The sequence below is a fragment of the Microcebus murinus genome, chromosome 5 (genome assembly GCF_040939455.1).
Source record: "Microcebus murinus isolate Inina chromosome 5, M.murinus_Inina_mat1.0, whole genome shotgun sequence".
Taxonomy (NCBI): domain Eukaryota; kingdom Metazoa; phylum Chordata; class Mammalia; order Primates; family Cheirogaleidae; genus Microcebus; species Microcebus murinus.
The window spans coordinates 78,530,792-78,551,901 of NC_134108.1; the positions used below are offsets into that span (position 1 = coordinate 78,530,792).

The 21,110-nt window shown below is 40.8% G+C and overlaps 1 protein-coding gene across 2 annotated transcripts in view; it reads right to left on the reverse strand.

The window, feature by feature from the left end:
- Positions 1-11,283: 11,283 nt before the first annotated feature.
- The window catches only part of MTO1 (mitochondrial tRNA translation optimization 1), a 30,303-nt gene continuing 20,476 nt past the window's right edge, over positions 11,284-21,110 (reverse strand). The window contains exons 5-12 of one of the 2 annotated variants that reach the window (XM_076003186.1): positions 20,450-20,562; positions 20,163-20,353; positions 19,457-19,587; positions 18,617-18,821; positions 18,366-18,537; positions 15,580-15,698; positions 13,907-14,067; positions 11,284-12,197 (exon numbers count right to left, since the gene is read on the reverse strand). In XM_076003186.1, coding sequence (XP_075859301.1) covers positions 12,036-12,197; positions 13,907-14,067; positions 15,580-15,698; positions 18,366-18,537; positions 18,617-18,821; positions 19,457-19,587; positions 20,163-20,353; positions 20,450-20,562 — 1,254 coding nt within the window. In that variant the 3' untranslated portion in view covers positions 11,284-12,035. Of the gene's footprint in view, positions 12,198-13,906; positions 14,068-15,579; positions 15,699-18,365; positions 18,538-18,616; positions 18,822-19,456; positions 19,588-20,162; positions 20,354-20,449; positions 20,563-21,110 lie in introns of those variants that run through there. The other variant, XM_020287102.2, reaches the window with a different exon arrangement.

A 21,110-nucleotide genomic window follows, 5' to 3' on the forward strand; every position in this document is an offset into this window, starting at 1 on the left:
AGAACTGTTATTTGATTATGGTGTTCCAGCTAATTGCAAATCCACCTAATAATATTCTAATCTAGGCCATATTTCATAATGTTAATCACAAGGCAGTCATGAAAATTTTACCAACTGTTTAGTAAAAGCAAGATGAATTAGGTGATAGCTTTAAATTTACTTTCCTTTTTTTGGCAGACAAAAATAATTTGTTCTACTTAGAGTTAATAAGGTCAAGGTAGGAGTATAACCTTTGTACTAGGAATTAAAAGTTTTTATTTTAAACAATCATGGTCTTTTGAGTTCAGGTAATTTTACTTTTTGTCAAACTTTACATTCAAAGCTAATTCAGAACAGATCAAAGCAACAACATAGTCTGGATATTGCCTTTAACACAATCTCTTTTGATACATTGTCTAAATTGTAGGTTATTGCTTGTATAAAACCAAATAGATTTTATTAAAATACACCTAAGTCAAAAGTAGGCAGTTTTATTTACTCCAGTGAAAAAGCATAAGTTAACAGAGAATAGTGTGATGTGATCTTCTAAGTGCAGTTTCCAGAGGTTAAACACCAGATGGGTAATAACGAAACAACATACATATTCCCTTTGGTTAAATATTTAGTACAATCATGTGATTTAGGGAATATCCTAGTTGATGTGACAATTAGAGTTGCCACATAAGCAGTTTGAGTTTGAGTGTTGTCTAGAGGCACCCAAACTGAGGAAGTGGTTCTCAGCCCTCTGTTGAGGACTTCTGCAGTATTTTCTGAGGCCTGAGTATAAGAGGTGCAGCTATATCAGTGCAACAAAATAAGGACCTCACTTGAGCTGTTACCACCATACGTTTTGGGTTTTTTTTTCTTCTTTACCATATGTTCTTGATTGGCCCTTTGGACTTCTCTGTTGAGCCTCTTACAGGATTCCATTTTTTTTTTTTATTTCAGCATATTATGGGGGTATAAATTTTAATATTTCAATAAATGCCCTTCCCCCTTCCCCCCACAAGTCTGAGTTTCTAGCATGACCATCCCCCAGATAGTGCACATTTCACTCATTATGTATGTAACTACCTGCCCCCCTCCCCCCTAGGATTCTATTAGTATACAGAACTGGCAACTCAGTATATGTCTAATAAGAAATGAGGTGATAGGCCGGGTGTGGTGGCTCATGCCTGTAATCCTAGCACTCTGGGAGGCCGAGGCGGGCGGATTGCTCGAGGTCAGGAGTTCAAAACCAGCCTGAGCAAGAGCGAGACCCTGTCTCTACTATAAATAGAAAGAAATTAATTGGCCAAGTAATATATATAGAAAAAATTAGCTGGGCATGGTGGTGCATGCCTGTAGTCCCAGCTACTTGGGAGGCTGAGGCAGAAGGATTGCTTGAGCCCAGGAGTTTGAGGTTGCTGTGAGCTAGGCTGATGCCATGGCACTCACTCTAGCCTAGGCAACAAAGCAAGACTCTGTCTAAAAAAAAAAATTTTTTTTGCATTTCTTGGACCTCAATTTCTTCATTAATTTGTTTAAGTGGGGAAAAAAATTTTTTTTAATTAAAAAAAAAGTCTTCATTATTTTATATAACTGCTCAGCTCATGAGTATTTTTCTTTGGTGTTGTAATACCTGATTCTGGTTTCGTTTTATTTATTTATTTATTTATTTTGAGACAGAGTCTCGCTTTGTTTTCCCAGGCTAGAGTGAGTGCCGTGGTGTCAGCCTAGCTCACAGCAACCTCAAACTCCTGGGCTCAAGCAATCCTCCTGCCTCAGCCTCCCGAGTAGCTGGGACTACAGGCATGCGCCACCATGCCCGGCTAAGTTTTTCTATATATATTAGTTGGCCAATTAATTTCTTTCTGTTTATAGTAGAGACGGGGTCTCACTCTTGCTCAGGCTGGTTTAGAACTCCTGACCTCGAGCAATCCACCTGCGTCAGCCTCCCAGAGTGCTAGGATTACAGGCGAGAGTCACCGCGCCCGGCTTTATTTTTTTTTTTTTGGAGACAGAGTCTCGCTTTGTTGCCCAGGCTAGAGTGAGTGCCGTGGCATCAGCCTCGCTCACAGCAACCTCAAACTCCTGGGCTCAAGCAATCCTCCTGCCTCAGCCTCCCAACTGGCTGGGACTCCCAAGTAGATAGGCCACACATCTGGCAAATGGCAGAACTGAACCCACCCTCTGCTACTGTTATGCACATTCATTCTGCTTCAGCTGGGCCCAACCAACTTAGAAGACGGGTCTTCCCAGTCACCCTTGCTTTCCCCGGGGTCTTCGAGGTGGCATGCGCCATCATGCCTGGCTAATTTTTTCTATATATATTAGTTGACTAATGAATTTCTTTCTATTTATAGTAGAGATGGGGTCTCGCTTTTGCTCAGGCTGGTTTCGAACTCCTGACCTTGAGCAATCTATCCTCCTTGGCCTCCCAGAGTGCTAAGATTACAGGCGTGAGCCACCGCACGGCCCCTGATTCTGAATTTTGAGTTAAACTGCCTTCCTTGAGGTTGTTTCTGGTGAAATTGGAAATACAGAAAATTCAAGAAGTTTCCTTTCATTGCTTGAAACACACACTCTCCCCATTCCCCACCCCCACACAGAGAGAAAAGTCTGGTCTTGTGTTAAAATGCAGTATATTCTAGAAATGTTTCTTTTTAAATTTAGGCAGTGTGTTTTATGTATCTTAATGTGCTGTTTTAAATTTGGATCATCCATATTTTAAAAGGGTATAGACCAACTCAAAAAGAATTCTAAAAGTAACCAATATAATTAAAGACTAAAAATGACTTAATTATGAGGCACTCGATTAAAAAATAGTTGTTTAGCCTAGCAAATGCCAATAAATTATTACTGTCTTCAAGTATATGAAGACTATTTTAAGTATGCAGAGGGTGCTGTTCAAGTGAAATTCACACAAAGTCTAAATTCCCTTAAACCCTGCAAACTCTGAAGGAGTTTAAATTAGAGTGAATGCTACAATGGCTAATTAAGCATGGCAATTCCATAAATGCTTAACATGAAATATGCTACAAAGGGTGTGAGTGGGAACTGAAGGTTAAACCAAAAAAACAGATTTGTATCCAGGATTGTTTAGGAAGGATGGAAAAGCTTTTTTTTTTTTTTTTTGAGACAGAGTCTTGCTTTGTTGCCTAGGCTAGAGTGAGTGCCGTGGCGTCAGCCTAGCTCACAGCAACCTCAAACTCCTGGGCTCAAGCAATCCTCCTGCCTCAGCCTCCCAAGTATCTGGGACTACAGGCATGAGCCACCATGCCCGGCTAATTTTTTGTATATATATTAGTTGGCCAATTAGTTTCTTTCTATTTATAGTAGAGACGGGGTCTCACTCTTGCTCAGGCTGGTTTCGAACTCCCGACCTCGAGCGATCCGCCCGCCTCGGCCTCCCAGAGAGCTAGGATTACAGGCGTGAGCCACCGCGCCCGGCCAGGAAAAGCTTTTTATTCAGTAGAGGACCTCTGGTCTCTAGGGGGGAATAACCCACAATAAGTGGCAGAAAGGTGTGGTGATGTCAGAAGATCTGAGATCCATGCTCAACAGCAACTTGAAGTTAAAGTAGACTTTAATTACATCACTTATCAAGGCTAAGTTATATCTACAAAATTAGAGTGTAGGAAAGAAGGAATTTAAAAGACTTTAAAAAATTTTTTAAAAAAATACTTACTTTGAAGAATACATAAATGTAAAAGAAACCTAATGTGTTTTTCTCATCAGAGTACTGTTTTTCAAACTTTTAACTATGATCCATAGTAAGAAATTATATATATATATATATATATATATGTATTTTCTTTTTTTTTTTTTTTTTTTTTTTTTTTTTGAGACAGGGTCTTGCTTTGTCACCCAGGCTGGAGTGCAGTGGCACGATCATAGCTCACTGCAGCCTCCAACTCCTGGGCTCAGGCAATCTTCCTGCCATAGCCTGCCAAGTAGCTGGGACTATAGGCATGTGCCACCATTTGTAGCTAATTTTTTTATTTTTGTAGAGATGGGGTGTTGCCATGTTGCCCAGGCTGGCCTCAAGCGATCCTCCTGCCTCAGCCTCCCAAAGTACTGGGATTACAGGCATGAGCCAGAGATATATTTTATATTGCAACACAATACAAACACACACTGTTATTTCATTGCATAAAGACGTTTTCAATTGGAAATTGCTAAATGCTGCTGATTATAATTATTACATACCATTGAGTATAAGATACCAATTTAGAGATGGAAAAATATGTATCTTAAAATCGGTGTTATAATTTGTGTGTGAATTACTGAAACAAAAATTTCAGAGAATAGTATGACCTGTGACAGAAAATGTCATGACTTATTAATGAACTGCATCCAATAGTTTGGAAAATGTTGATTTTGGTCACTGACAGTCAAATGAGGTTCTAGGTTAAAATAACTCCATCCTTTTTATTTAGCATGAAAGCACATGGTCTCAACTGGTCCAATCATTCAAGTAGTCCCGAAGCTTACATTTAAAAAATATTTGGTCTTGCCCAACAATCATCACAACCCACCTCATTGGAAGGTGGAATGGCTTTACTTTAGACTTGAATTTTTTTTTTTTTTTTTTTTTTGAGACAGAATCTCGCTCTGTTGCCCAGGCTAGAGTGAGTGCCGTGGCATCAGCCTCGCTCACAGCAACCTCAAACTCCTGGAGGGCTCAAGCGATCCTACCTCAGCCTCCTGAGTAGCTGGGACTACAGGCATGCGCCACCATGCCCGGCTAATTTTTTGTATATATATTAGTTGGCCAATTAATTTCTTTCTATTTATAGTAGAGACGGGGTCTCGCTCTTGCTCAGGCTGGTTTTGAACTCCTGACCTCGAGCAATCCACCCGCCTCGGCCTCCCAGAGTGCTAGGATTACAGGCATGAGCCACCTCACCCAGCCTAGACTTGAATTTTTATAATAGGATGTGAATTGAGCATTCCTGCACAACCAAGCTACTCTAGCACTTCAATCAATAATAGAGATTGTATTCTGCGTCCTGAGCCAGCACACACTGTTAAATTAATTGTAACATAGCTTTCGCCTAAAGCAGCTACGACAATGGATATTTATGGAGACAAGCCAGTGGTTCTCACAGTTGGCTGGGCATCAGAATAGCATATGAAGCTTGCTTGTTAAGCATAGATGCCAAGCCCTTCCTGGCCAATTGAATCAGAATTGCTTGGGGTAAAACTTGACCATCTACATGTTTCATGAGCTCTATTGGGAATTCTGATTCCAACCAGGTTTGAGAATCCTAGTTCAAGGGCTTGTCAATCACACATTCCATTTGCTTTTTTTTTTTTTTTAAATAACAGCTTTATTGATATATGTCACATATTATAAAATTCACCCCTTTAAAGTGTATAATTCAGGCCATATACAATTCTATATAAAGTATACAATTCTATATAAAAAAATAAAACTGTACAATTCAATTGTCTTTAGTATCTTCACAGAGTTGTGTAATCATCACCATAATCTAATTTTAGGAGATTATTTCACAACCTCAAAAAGAAGTACCCCCTTTTTTTTTTTTTTTGAGACGGAGTCTTACACTGTTGCCCAGGCTAGAGTGCCATGGCATCAGCCTAGCTCGGAGCAACCTCAAACTCCTGGGCTCAAGCAATCCTTCTGCCTCAGCCTCCCAAGTAGCTGGGACTACAGGCATGCACCACCATGCCTGGCTAATTTTTTCTATTTTTGGTAGAGATGGGGTCTCACTCTTGCTTAGGCTGTTCTCGAACTCCTGAGCTCAAACAATCCTCCCATCTCGGCCTCCCAGAGTGTTAAGATTACAGGCATGAGCCACCACGCCTGGCCTATTTCTATTTTTTGTTGAGTCTCACTATGTTGACCACACTGGTCTCAAACTCCTGGCCTCAAACAATCCTCCTGCCTCAATATTTCAAAGTGCTGGGATTACAGGCATGAGCCACCTTACCTGGCCCAGAGTTGGAATTTTATATTTAAGTGTAATCTGCCTTTTCCTCAGCAGATCTTTAATCTTGAACTGTTTGTTTTACTTTAAAATGTCTCAACTCTGTTTTTAACCACTTTGGGACCACACTCACCGGCCGAGAAACCTTGCCCACAGCCAGCACTCATGGTCCACATGATAGTTTGTGCTGTGCATTGACGACGAATCCGTTTTGCTCTTATGTGACGAGGAAAGCTTTAAAGCACTGACAGCTTGTTTTACTTTACAGGCAGCTTTACTTGTAATCTAAATCAGAATAGGTAACATACACATATATGTTTTCATTATGTTATTTTTAAATGTTCACAATTTTATTTTGATAAAAATTAGAAAAGTCATATCACGGCTGTCACCTAAAGTCGACGCTGGTATTGAAGTGGTTAAACATAAGCAGGGGATAAATTATCAATAAAGAAGTAGGTTTTGGGGATCAAAATACATATACAAATTAATTCATTTGGCTTTATGTATTAATATATGTTTGTTTTGAGATGGGGTCTCACTGTATTGCCCAAGCTGGCCTTGAACTCTCAGGCTCAAGTGATTTTCCTGCTTTAGTCTCCTGAGTAGCTAGGACCACAGGTGTGCATCACATCACTTAGCTTCATCTGGGTTTTTTTTTTTTTTTTTTTTGAGATAGAGGCTTGCTTTGTTGCCCAGGCTAGAGTGAGTGCCGTGGCATCAGCCTAGCTCACAGCAACCTCAAACTCCTGGGCTCAAGCGATCCTGCTGCCTCAGCCTTCCGAGTAGCTGGGACTACAGGCATGCACTACCACGCCGGGCTAATTTTTTCTATATATTAGTTGGCCAATTAATTTCTTTCTATTTATAGTAGAGACAGGGTCTCGCTCTTGCTCAGGTTGGTTTTGAACTCCTGACCTCAAGCAATCCTCCCGCTTTGGCCTCCCAGAGTGCTAGGATTACAGGCGTGAGCCACCTCGCCTGGCCTGGCTTTTTCTTTTTTTTTTTTTTTTTTTTTTTTTTTTATTTTCTTTTTTTTTAGAGACGGGGTCTCGCTATGTTGCCCAGGCTGGAGTGCAGTGGCTATTCACAGGCGCGATCCCACTACTGATCAGCACGGGAGTTTTGACCTGCTCCGTTTCCGACCTGGGCCGGTTCACCCCTCCTTAGGCAACCTGGTGGTCCCCCGCTCCCGGGAGGTCACCATATTGATGCCGAACTTAGTGCGGACACCCGATCGGCATAGCGCACTACAGCCCAGAACTCCTGGGCTCAAGCGATCCTCCCATCTCAGCCTCCCGAGTAGCTGGGACTACAGGCGCGCGCCACCGCGTCCGGCTCTTTTTGTTTTTTAATTTCAAAATATTAATGAGGTACAAATGTTTTTGTTACATGGATAGCTTTTATTTATTTTTTTTTTTAATTTTTTATTTTTTGACATGGATAGCTTTTATAATGATTAAATCAGGGCTATTAAGTGTGCCAGTTCATTAGGTAGGTTTTTACCTCTCTCCTCCCCACCCCCACCCTTCTTGATTTCCAATCACTTTTACTTCCCTTTGTGCCCATCAATTAATTCCACATAATTAAAAAGTACATGTAGTCATGCCTGTGATCCTAGCACTCTTGGAGGCTGAGGCGGGAGGATCATTTGAGCTCAGGAGTTCGAAACCAGCCTGAGCAAGAGCGAGACACTGTCTCTACTAAAAAAATAGAAAGAAATTAGCTGGAAAACTAAAAGTATACAGGCTTGGTGGCACATGCCTGTAGTCCCAGCTACTCAGGAGGCTGAGGCAGGAGGATTGCTTGAGCCCAAGAGTTGAGGTTGCTGTGAGCCAGGCTGACGCCACAGCACTCTAGCTGGGGCAACAAAGTGAGACTCTGCCTGAAAAAAAAAAAAGTACATGTGATGTTGGTTTTTCCGTTCTTGAGATACAAGGTCTGTCTGGAAAGTATCCAGTCTTGTAATATGAAAAATAGAGACATTGATTGAAGAAGATACAAGAAACATTGTACACAGGACACCTCATTCCCCTTCAAAGTAGGCACCTTGGAACCTCACACAGTTCTCCCAGAATCTCTTAACCTAACCCGTACACATTCAACATTCTCCGGTGTTCTGCTTGTTGCAGGCCTTTCAGAACATGGATCGCTTTCAACAGATTCTCGACCACCTTTGAAGTGTTTGTGTCACACTTTTTTGGGGGGGAGATAGAGCTTTCTTCTGTTGCCCAGGCTAGAGTGCCGTGGCGTCAGCCTAGCTCACAGCAACCTCAAACTCTTGGGCTCAAGCAATCCTTCTGCCTCAGCCTCCCGAGTAGCTGGGACTACAGGCATGTGCCACCATGCTCGGCTAATTTCTACATATTTTTTTTTTAGGTGGCCAATTAATTTGTTTCTATTTTTAGTAGAGACAAGGTCTCATTCTTGCTCAGGCTGGTTTCGAACTCCTGACCTGGAGTGATCCTCCCCCCACCCCCCACTCCCAGAGTGCTACTGTGTTTCCCCGAAAATAAGACCTACCCATAAAATAAGCCCTAGCAGGATTTCTAAGCATTCGCGCAATATAAGCCCTACCCTGAAAATAAGACCTAGTGATGGGTATGGCTACGCAGCGTATCTGCACAACCCATGCATTTCGTCCCGGAGTGGTAAAGAAGAGGAGCAGCCCTTCTCATCTGCCCCCATCGTGACAGCTACTATCCCAGAGGTGACCGGAAAGGTGCGGGCAGCCCCGCCAACAAGGTCGGCTCCCCCTGTCAGGTCCCGGCCATCCTGTGTGTGCTGCAAGATGAGGCTTTGAGGGGAAAATAACACATCCCCTGAAAGTAAGCCCTAGGGTGTCTTCTTGAGGAAAAATAAATATAAGACCCTGTCTTATTTTCGGGGAAACATGGTAGGATTAAAGGTGTGAGCCACCATGCCCGGCCAGGAACTTCATTTTTAAAGCCATAATGATTTAATTTAGCATAGGTCCCTATCTTCATCCTCCCTGTCACCCTCCCCCCCCCCAATAATTTTACCAATGCTTAGTGTTTCTTAGCCATTTCCTCTTTTTTATGTGGTGTTCCTGTTGAAATGAACTTTGGCATGCCTTTTTCAACTACTAGGCAGTCTGGTCTGTGGTGAGTGGAGGAAATCACCAAGCGTGGCCAACTTTTGTTGGAAACTGACTACTGCCAGCAATAGGGGATTTCTATGAAGTAACTGAATTGAATACAGTTACATTTTTAGCTCATTTTCCCCTAGGGCATCATAGTCTATAGTACTTCTGGCTATCGGCACCAAAAGATAGGCTGTTTTGAAATATTTTGAGCAGTCAGGTGAGGTGGCTGATGCTTGTAATTCTAGCACTTTGGGAGGCCAAGGCAGGAGGGTCACTTGAGGCCAGGAGTTCCGGACCGGCCTGAGCAACATAGGGAGACCTCATCCCTACATAATATACAAAAAAAATTACCCGGGCAGGGTGGCATGCGACTGTAGTCCCAGCTACTCAGGAGGCTGAGGCACAAGGATCACTTGAACCCAGGAGTTTGAGGCTGCAGTGAGCTATGATGATGCCACTGCACTGTAATCTGGGCGACAGAGCGAGACCATGTCTCAAAACAACAAAAAACACAAAACCCCAAAACAAACAAGCAAAACTCCCCCCCCCAAAAAAAACCCAGAAATATTATTTTGAGTGATGTTAACATATTTTCAGTTGTGATTTAAGAGGTTTCACATACTAAAGCAAATGGCAGAACCTAAATGTTTTCCATCAAACATTTTTCAGTGACAGTTACTATTGTAATGGAATAGCATTATAAACCTAGTTTCTTTGAATGTGTAGTGTCACTAGACCCACATTGTAGCTGTCAAGAACCTCTCAAAGCACTTAGGAACTTTCCTTAAGATTAATTTTTGTTATATTCCATTCAGAAGGCACCCCATTCACTGCTTTTCTCTTGTATTTAATCAGAAAAAAAAGTTTAAAAACAGTGATTTCTTTTCTTGTGCTAAACAGGTACATAAAATACCTTCTTTTTAAAATATATATAATATGGTATTGGTCTCTGTAATAAGAATTTTGTCCAGAAGTAGCTATAATGACTAAAAGAAAAGTTACCACCTTTTGAAATTACTAAATCAAATATCAAAAAGAATTTATCATTGCTAAATGATCCAACATTACAAATACTTATTTTATTTTTTTGGGACAGAGTCTCACTTTGTTGCCAGGCTAGAGCTAGGCATCAGCCTAGCTCACAGCAACCTCAAACTCCTGGGCTCAAGTGATCCTACTGCCTCAGCCTCCCGAGTAGCTGGGACTACAGGCATGCACCACCATGCCCAGCTAATGTTTTTTCTACATATATTAGTTGGCCAATTAATTTATTTCTATTTATAGTAGAGACGGGGTCTTGCTCTTGCTTAGGCTGGTTTCGAACTCCTGACCTGGAGCAATCCACCTGCCTCGGCCTCCCAGAGTGCTAGGATTACAGGCGCGAGCTACCGCGCCCGGCCTACAAATACTGTTTACTTGTTACTGATCTGACTACTTTCTGGAAAGACTAAAATTAACGAAACAAATTCATCAAAACTGAGCTACATCCAAGTGGCCATATGCAATTATAGCAACAAGATACTTGGTTGCCTCACACCCATAATCAGGCCTCACACCCATAATCAGGCTTCACATATAGATCTACATCCAAAGTGGCTTTGGAACTGTTGGAACTCCCCTAAGTACCTGCTTTGGCCTGAAGGTGACACGGGAGCTTCTCCCTAGGCTGACACTAGAGATCTGGATTGGCATTCCAAGGACAAGTAGGCTCTATGGCCCATTTGGCTGTATTCATCCCCTAGTGTATCCAGAAAGGTTGAGGTGTCTGAGGGGCCAGGCAAAAGGCACAGCTGGTCATCCCACTTGGTACCAGCACTATTATGGCTCTTCTGTAAATTCTGGCTTAAAAACAGGGAAACACTACTCACCAGTTACTATGGACCTATCTTTAGTGCTAAGAAATCATGGCCATGGCCGGTGGCTCACGCCTGTCATCCTAGCACTCTGGGAGGCCGAGGCAAGAGGATTGCTCAAAGTCAGGAGTTCAAAACCAGCTTGAGCAAGAGCGAGACCCTGTCTCTACTATAAATAGAAAGAAATTAATTGGCTAACTAAAAACATATATAGAAAAAATTAGCCGGGCATGGTGGCACATGCCTGTAGTCCCAGCTACTTGGGAGGCTGAGGCAGAAGGATCGCTTAAGCCCACAAGTTTGAGGTTGCTGTGAGCTAGGCATACACCACAGCATTCTAGCCCAGGCAAGAGTGAGACTCTGTCTCAAAAAAAAAAAAAAAAAAAAAAAAATCATGGCCATGAGTTTCATAAGAAAATATCTTTATTGTATGATATAAAACAACTACCTTTACTTTATTTTCCCTTAACCAGTTACCAAATAAATAAGTTTCCACATTGTGGATGATAGGAAACAATGGTGATTTCCAATATTTCTATTTTATAGGGCTTTCATTAATGTTCAAAAATAATTATTGGTGAGGATTTCCTGAAGAAGTACAGAAGTCTTTTTAGAAGTCAACTTTCATCCTACATAATACATTCTAATACTGGAAATTAGATGAATGATTCTGGATGATTTTTTATCATCTCAAATTTTCAGCCCTAAGAATTTGAGGGCTTTGATATTGCTTCCTAACCTAGTATAACCAGGCAAAAGATTACTAACTTTCAAAACAGGTTCAAAGACTTTTAATTAATTTAGTACTCTTAATGGGCAAAGTCCTTATAAGTAGGCAAATGTGCAAGTTTGTGATTTTTGTTTTCAGGTTTAGTTTTAGGTTCACTATATGTCTCTTTGATGAACATTGCACAAAGATATATGAACAGGCTAACCATATTAGAGCTTCTTAGAGAAAGAATATAAATTGTTTACAACTAGTTTTTTCAGACACAGAAAAAGCATAATTATAATCTCTGTCCTCTATCATAAATTAATGACAAACTCATAATAACCTAGTAAAGCTATTTTAACAGGTGCTAAATAGTTCTCATCTCTTATCTATACTTGCGTATTGCTTAAATTATTCACAATTTTTAGAAGTCTTCTATGAAATGAAAGCTATAGCTCTCTCTCTTGAAGTTTGTCTGTATCATATAAGTATTGGTCAGTCTTGGGCAATTGATTCATAGCTGCCTGTCTCTGCTGAGTGGTCTTCACAAATCTGAGCAGATTGACGATGGCAGCAGGTGTCACTCCCGGTATACGACTAGCAGCCCCAATCTAAGAATTAAAAGCACAAAAGAAATGTAAGCGAGCTATATCAAATTGAATCTATTTTCGTCCTACTAACAAACTGTGCAGTGTAGTTTGTAAAATATCTTCATAATTATCTTAATGTATTACCATGCAAAGTAGATAAAGGAAATGTGATTATTATTATTATTATTGTTATTATTTTTTTTTGAGACAGAGTCCTGCTTTGTTGCCCAGACTAGAGTGAGTGCTGTGGCGTCAGCGTAGCTCACAGCAATCTCAAACTCCTGGGCTCAAGCAATCCTGCTGCCTCAGCCTCCCAAGTAGCTGGGACTACAGGCATGCACCACCATGCCTGGCTAATTTTTTCTCTATATATTAGTTGGCCAATTAATTTTGTTCTACTTATAGTAGAGATGGGGTCTCAGTCTTGCTCAGGCTGGTTTCGATCTCCTGACCTTGAGTAATCAGCCCGCCTCAGCCTCCCAGAGAGCTAGGATTATAGGCGTGAGCCACCGAGCACAGCCGAAATGTGATTATTATTTATGTCTTCATTTTACAGATAGGAAACTCAGGCTCAGAGAAGTTAAAATGACTAGTGCAAGATCATATGACTAACAGATATTAGAGTACCTACTTTTTCTTTTCATTAAACTAAGAAAAACTGTAATAGAGTTCCTTTCTTCAAATACAGGTCCATAGTCCCTTATTTGAAATCCTTGAAGTCATATGATTTTCTAATAAGGTATGTATACTGTAGATAATGTAACATCTCCAGTGGTGTGGGGCAGCACCCTCCATTTTTAATTGTATTGTTATTTCTGCAATGTATTTGCACAGGGAAATGTATGAATATTCTCTATATATCAGTCTTGAAATATTTATTAGAAGCCCAATACTATATATTATATAATAAATGAAAGGTTTACACATACGAATGTGCACATGCACACAAGTAGGCTGAAACACAGGGTGGGGGAACTCTTTGGTTCTCTTCCTCTTCCTATTCACTCCCAAGATAATACCATGAAACTTGTAGGGAGGGATCCAGGTAGTGATTTGAAAACCACTAATATGTTACTACCTTTCAACACAGTGTGGTTTCTTTTAAGCCATGCATACTAGTTTATATAGATGGTTTAGCATATGGTTGGGACAAGAGAATAATTATAATCAAATCAAGTTTTGTCTTCCAAGGCTGGGCGTGGTGGCTCACGCCTGTAATCCTAGCCCTCTGGGAGGCCGAGGTGGGCGGATTGCTCAAGGTCAGGAGTTTGAAACCAGCCTGAGCAAGAGTGAAACCCCATCTCTATTATAAATAGAAAGAAATTAATTGGCCAACTAATATATATAGAAAAAATTAGCTGGGCATGGTGGTGCATGCTTGTAGTCCCAGCTACTCAGGAGGCTGAGGCAGGAGGATTGCTTGAGCCCAGGACTTTGAGGTTGCTGTGAGCTAGGCTGACACCACGGCACTCACTCTAGCCTGGGCAACAAAGTGAGATTCTGTCTCAAAAAAAAAAAAGTTCTGACTTCCAGTTATTTATTTATTCTAAGATTTATCCTCTCTCAAGGGATATATCAACATCTATCATACACAGAGATATAGGAAAATCTAAGGTAAAATTTCTTATGATTAAATAATACAGTTATATGACCATTACAAACCCTAGGTTTAAAAAATTAAAGCACCAGATATTTATAACTTGCTCCTATTCTACTGCCTGTTTTCTTACCGTCTGAGGACGACTGAAATGTAGTTTCTCTCGAACTTCCTGGGACAAAGACACATCCTTGATAGACAAATAATCTAGGTCTCTTGGCAGCTGGAGAGCTTCATCTCGCTGAACTTCCTTTATTTCTTGTAGTTGCTGGAAAAATGCTGATTCATAAGTGGCTGGTGAAAAAAATTAGAATTATGTTATGATACCTAGATTATACTAACAACTTACATTTATATAGCCTTTTACAATTGACAAAGAGCTTCTGGGCTGGGCAAAGTGGCTCATACCTGTAATCCTAGCACTCTGGGAAGCTGAGATGGGAGAATTGCTTGAGCTCAGGAATTCGAGACCAGCCTGAGCAAGAGTGAGACCCCATCTCTACTAAAAATAGAAAGAAATTAGCTGGATATGGTAGTGTGTGCCTATAGTTCCTTGTACTCAGGAGGCTGAAGTAGGAGAATAGCTTGAGCCCAGGAGGTTGCTGTGAGGACGCCATGGCACTCTAGCCAAGGTGACAGAGCGAGACTCCAGAACATTAGGTGGGGAGAATGTCATAAAAAAGTTCAAGGTTAAAAATAAGTGTTTTTGACAAGGAGCTCTTCGGTACCACTTACTTGAAATGTGCACTCAAATCACCTGGGGATCTTGTTAAAATGCAGATTCTCATTCAGTGGGCCTGAGGTGGAGCCTGAGAGTCTTCATTTCTAACAAGCTTCAGGTGTTGCAATGTGGCTACCTGGCGACCACAGTCAGATGGCACAGAGGATAATACTATGCTGGTCCTACCATAACAATGGCTCCTCCTGGCACAGAACTCTTTTTTTATTTTTTTGAGACATATCTCACTTTGTTGCCCAGGCTAGAGTGCCATGGTGTCAGCCTAGCTCACAGGAACCTCGAACTCCTGGGCTCAAGCGATCCTTCTGCCTTAGCCTCCTGAGTAGCTGGGACTATAGGCATACGCCACCATGCCCAGCTAATTTTTTTCTATATCTTTTTTAGCCGTCCAATTAAATTCTTACTATTTTTGGTAGAGACGGGGGTCTTGCTCTTTTTTTTTTTTTTTTTTGGAGACAAAGTCTCACTTTGTTGCCCAGGCTAGAGTGAGTGCCGTGGCGTCAGCCTAGCTCACAGCAACCTCAATCTCCTGGGCTCAAGCAATCCTCCTGCCTCAGCCTCCCGAGAAGCTGAGACTACAGGCATGCGCCACCATGCCTGGCTAATTTTTTCTACATATATATATATTAGTTGGCCAATTAATTTCTTTCTATTTTTATGGTAGAGACGGGGTCTCGCTCTTGCTCAGGCTGGTTTTGAACTCCTGACCTCGAGCAATCCGCCTGCCTCAGCCTCCCAGAGTGCTAGGATTACAGGCGTGGCCTGGTCGGGTCTCGCTCTTGCTCAGGCTGGTTTCGAACTCCTGAGCTCAAATGATCTCCCACCTCGGCCTCCCGGAGTGCTAGGATTACAGGTGTGAGCCGGTGCGCCTGGCCTGGCACAGAACTCTTAATGGATCTACTGTTTACTCATAATTTGCACAAGTGGAAAAGAAAGTGTATCTCAAAGGCCTCATCCCCTTCAAAAAAAATACAAAGAAAAGAAAAATAATAAAGAAAAAAAAGGAAAAAAAAAAGACAAGACAGTGTATAGGCTATAGGAATCTCAGGTAAAAAATTGTTTTCTACCTTCTATTCTCAGTCTTGCAGCTAGCTCTCTACATTTAGTGTACTTCTTCAAGGGGTCTGGAACAGCCTTAGCTAATAACTCCATGTCAACTTCCTCATACTTCAGAACATCCAGAGCGCTGCAAATATATAAAAGTTTTATTAACATAAGGATCCATTTATGGAATAATTCCAAATCTAGAATCAATAAGAAAAGATACTCTTAATTGTTTCTAAGTACACTGAGCAAATGTAATAGCATCTGCAAAACAGTAGGACCTCAATAAGACTTATTATTTGGTTCTCCCTAACTTCTTATCAGGAGAATTAGGTAGTTGGTAAGGGTGGAATGTCAATAATCCATTTGTCCTCCCTTTTGTGTAAGGACAGAATATCCTCTAACAAGTGTTCCATCAAATTTCCCAAGCATAGGGAATGTGCTTTTTACACCTACACTATGTTAGGTCCTAGTGTCCTGTGAATGAGTCATCCTTTGCATACTAGAAACCATGAGTGAGGTTTCCTGCTTTCTTTTGCAGAACTCCCTAAGGAAGACCAAGAGGCTGTTATGAGCATGTTTGAAGTCTCTGTAAAACAAACTGATAAAAATTAAAATGCCATAGGAGTTCTTATCTTAGAACTCTCACTAAAAAAATATGATATAGGAGTTAATAAGTATTCTTTCAGTCATATTTTCACCTAATGCGCTATAATCTCCATTTCAATTTTTACCACATGGGTTTTGTTTTTTTTTTTAATTAGAGATGGGGTCTTGCTTTTGCTCAGGCTGGTCTCAAACTCCTGAGCTCAAGCTATCCTCCTGCCTCCGCCTCCCAGAGTGCTAGGATTACAGGCGTGAGCCATTACGCCCAGTCACTCTCCAGCTTTATACTAAAGAAAACGTTGATGAAATGACAACAATGCCAGGCACCTCTTACTTTCCAGGCATCATAAAAATAAATGAGTACTCATTTGACCAAAATGAGCCTATAGCATTAATAGACTCTACAAAGTGTATGGCAAATTCAAGGCATTGGACAGAAAATAACCATAGCCCGGACACGGTGGCTCACGCCTGTAATCCTAGCACTCTGGGAGGCCGAGGCGGGCGGATTGCTCCAGGTCAGGAGTCGAAACCAGCCTGAGCAAGAGCGAGACCCCGCCTCTACTATAAATAGAAAGAAATTAATTGGCCAACTAATATATATAGAAAAAATTAGCCGGGCATGGTGGCACATGCCTGTAGTCCCAGCTACTCAGGAGGCTGAGACAGCAGGATTGCTTGAGCCCAGGAGTTTGAGGTTGCTGTGAGCTAGGCTGATGCCACGGCACTCACTCTAGCCTAGGAAACAAGGCGAGACTCTGTCTCAAAAAAAAAAAAGAAAAAAAAAATATACTGTAACAGTGGTGCTAGTGCTTTAGGAAATCCTCATGAATATGGAAACATGGGACAAAAGTTACAAAAGATAAAACACCCTGATGAGATGACAGCTAAAAAAGGTCATATGCCAGTTTGCTAATTAGGGAGGGAACACTTAGAAAGATAGAGATAATAAAGAGCAGCATTAAAATGGGCATATCAGGCCGGGCGTGGTGGCTCACGCTTGTAATCCTAGCACTTTGAGAGGCCGAGGCGGGCGGATTGCTCAAGGTCAGGAGTTCGAAACCAGCCTGAGCGAGACCTCGTCTCTACTAAAAATAGAAATAAATTAATTGACCAACTAAAAATATATATACAAAAAATTAGCCGGGCATGGTGGCGCATGCCTGTAGTCCCAGCTACTCGGGAGGCTGAGGCAGGAGGATTGCTTGAGCCAGGAGTTTGAGGTTGCTGTGAGCTAGGCTGACGCCATGGCACTCACTCTAGCCTGGGCAACAAAGTGAGACTCTGTCTCAAAAAAAAAAAAATAAAATGGGCATATCTTTAAATCCACAAAAACTACCACAAGAAAACGGGGGTTAAAAAGGGGATAAAATACACAAGATCAATGCCACCATAAGCAAGACCAGTGTCACTGTGATGTACATAAAGTGTTTGTAAGCTACAATAATTGTAGTTATGCCCTCTGGGCATCTTCTTCTACCCTAATTAGTTTACATTTTTTCAAATGGGAAAAAATCAATGGTAAAATATACAGATTTTTGAATTATGTAACATCCTTAGGTACATATCTCTGGAGAAAAATGCTCTATATTAATGTCCTTTAGACTCATCGAGTCCATATAACTGGAATGTTGAAAACAAGGACAAAAACTTAAAATGCAACAAGGGACTCTTTGAGTAAGTCCAAAGAATTTATAACACTCTGCTTTGTTTTTATCAAAGGTGTTTCACAGACAAGATGAGATCACTCCCATTGCTCTGAGCCTAGAAAAGAAAGCAGATAACTATATTTCTCAGTTTGGGCCCTCTAAATCTTAGGAAAACCAAAAGAACTCAAGGGAGCCACAGAGAAATTATATGTCAAATTTTAAATTATATATATATTTTTTAATACTGAAAAAATAAATGAATTGCATCTAAAAGATTTTGAAAAGACACCAAAAGGAAGCCATATTCATTTAAAATGTGCAGGTAGATACGATAGGTAATGTCTGGGCTGGGGGAGGTGGCTCACACCTGCAATCCTAGCACTCTGGGAGGCTGAGGTGTGAGGATCGCTTGGGCTCAGGAGTTCAAGACCAGCCTGAGCAAGAGTGACACCCCATCTCTGAAAACAAAAAAAAAAGGACTATACGTAATATCTCTCTCAAGTGATCTTATTTTTCTATAAAAAGTGAGAAAGGTCTATTTTAAAAATGCCTACCTTACAGGCAGACTTCTGGTAATACTTATAGAAGCCTCTGGGATTAAGCTTTTCCATTTAGAGCTTGAAAACTCAATGGATTTCAACACAGAAATGCCTTCTTCTAAAGAAGACTTCATCCAAGAAGCTCTTTCATATCGTTGTTGGGACACACAGCCAGCTTCCTTATACCCTAGGGAAGGGAGAGAGAGAATATAACAAGAGGTTTCAAAGAAGAGTAAGCCAGGTTGCAGGGCTCAGTGAAGAGGTACCTCGAAACGTGAGCCGGCTGTCAGCGTTATCAGGGCGCAGTGACAAACGGAACTCCACTCGACTGGTAAACATGCGATAGGGTTCGCTGGTGCCCAGTGTGGTGAGGTCATCAATCAAGACTCCTATGTAGCCTTCCGTTCGGCTAACGACAAAGGGAGGCTTTCGACTGACCCGGAGACTGGCATTGATTCCAGCTATCACACCCTACAAGAGGACTGAAATGTTAAAAAGGCCATTATGACTTGAACAAAGGGCTATCCTATTCAGAAGCCTAGCTGGAAAGAATGGCATGGGACAGGAAGAAAACAGGCACTGCCCATTGGGGATAAAATAGAGATAGAAAATGTGATTCATGTTTGGAAATAGAATACATATGGGTGATGTACCTCTTTAACAGGCTATGATTCATTGCTTTCTGGGATACCTAACATTCCTGATAAGGCTGGGAGGGGGTGGTATGCTAATATTTTTTTTAAACCCACCCATGAAAATTGTCTAGCCTTTTCCCACTTATAAATAAAAGTAACATAATTCCCCACTTACAAGGAATAATATAATTTTTAATAAAGTTATATTAAAATAATTTTTAAGCTTCAGAAGCAATGCAATAATCTAATCAAAATATAGCATCAGATCTAGGAGCTCAGAAATGAGTAATACAGCCACATGTATTTTTAAAATCCTATTATTTACAAAAGCCATGTCCATATACCCTAAAACAGAAACCACCTTCTATTGCAATTATGAGTTAAGATTTATATAGTTAACAGACGTTAAAAGGAGGAATACAAGTTAAATAGTCCCTCTTGATTTACAGTAACATTTTAGTAACTTCTTACTTGAGCTGCAGCTTCCTCATAACCAGTGGTGCCATTGATCTGTCCAGCAAAGAAGAGCCGTTGAACCAAATGAGTCTCGAGGGAAGGAGAGATCTGACGGGGATCTAAATAATCATACTGAACACCATAGCCTGACCAAAGAATAAATGGCATAAAATAAGTAAAAAAGGAGCTGGATTTGCTTCAAGGTAGAGATGCAAAGATTACCATTAAATGCCCTTCAAAAACAAGATTATTATTATTATTTTTGAGACAGTCTTGCTTTGTTGCCCGAGCTAGAGTGAGTGCCATCGCGTCAGCCTAGCTCACAGCAACCTCAAAGTCCTGGGCTTAAACAATCCTACTGTCTCAGCCTCCCGAGTAGCTGGGACTACATGCATGCGCCACCATGCCTGGCTAATTTTTTCTATATATATTAGTTGGCCAATTAATTTCTTTCTATTTATAGTAGAGACGGGGTCTTGCTCTTGCTCAGGCTGGTTTCGAACTCCTGACCTTGAGCAATCCGCCCGCCTTGGCCTCCCAGAGTGCTAGGATTACAGGCATGAGCCACCCCGCCCGGCCAAAAAACAAGATTATTTAAATGTACAGATGTTGGGCTTCATCCTCTGAGCCCCTAAGCAACAATGACCGTAGCTGAGCCCTTCTTCCTGACCACTAAAAGCAGGGCTCAGTTACACTGAAGGGCAGCTGTGACCCTCTTTACCTGGGTGAATCATTTTAGCTTTCTCCAAGCCTCTGATGCACGTGATCATTTTTTCCTGTAACTCAGCTGGTAGCGTCATAGATAACCCCTGGGGATAGATAAGGTCAGAATCCATTCCTTCAGGTTCCAACCAAACTTGATGTAGACGGTTTGGAAAACGCAAAACCTTTGATTCAATGGAGGGACAGTATCTAGAATAAGACATTGAAATTTTAAAAATTGAAACAAACAAAAGAGGGTTGACATCATTCCTTAAAAGTAAATGAGCACTGACATTTTGTCCTTACCGGGGTCCTCTTGTAGTTTCCTTAACATGACTATTAAGGTGGAGGTTCTCAAGGACAATCTCATCCACTCTAGGGTTAGTGTGAGTCAAGTAACATGGCAGCTGATCTTCTGGCTAAAAAACAGTAACCAGAAACAATACTGTTTCCTTCTCTACTAGTTTGCTTCTTCAAATAAATTTCATACAATATATACTTACTTTAATACACATTAAATCTATGCATAATGTCCAATATTATTTATGAAGTATTCTTGCCAAAAAAAAAAATAACCCAAAAGATGAAGTTAAATCTAAGCAAGCCTCTAAAGCTAACCACCAGTTTATAGGAAATAAGATAGAAGAACATGATTAAGGTATCAGACAAATCTAAAATGAGGGAAGTTCTAGACAATAAATGACTCAATTTCTTCCAAATATAATGTTAACCAAAAAAAAAAAAGAAAAGAAAAAGAAAGGAGAGGAGCTGTTAGAAAACAACACCCAAGGCAATCGACCTTATTTGGTTCCTGGTTCAAAATAAAACAACTGTAAAAAACAATTTTAAAACAATTAGGGAAAATTGAACACTGAATAATAGATGATGTTAAGAAATTATGTTTTTAGCTTGAACCTTAGCAAAAAATAAAAAATGAATAAAAAAGTAATAAATATTCTATATAAAA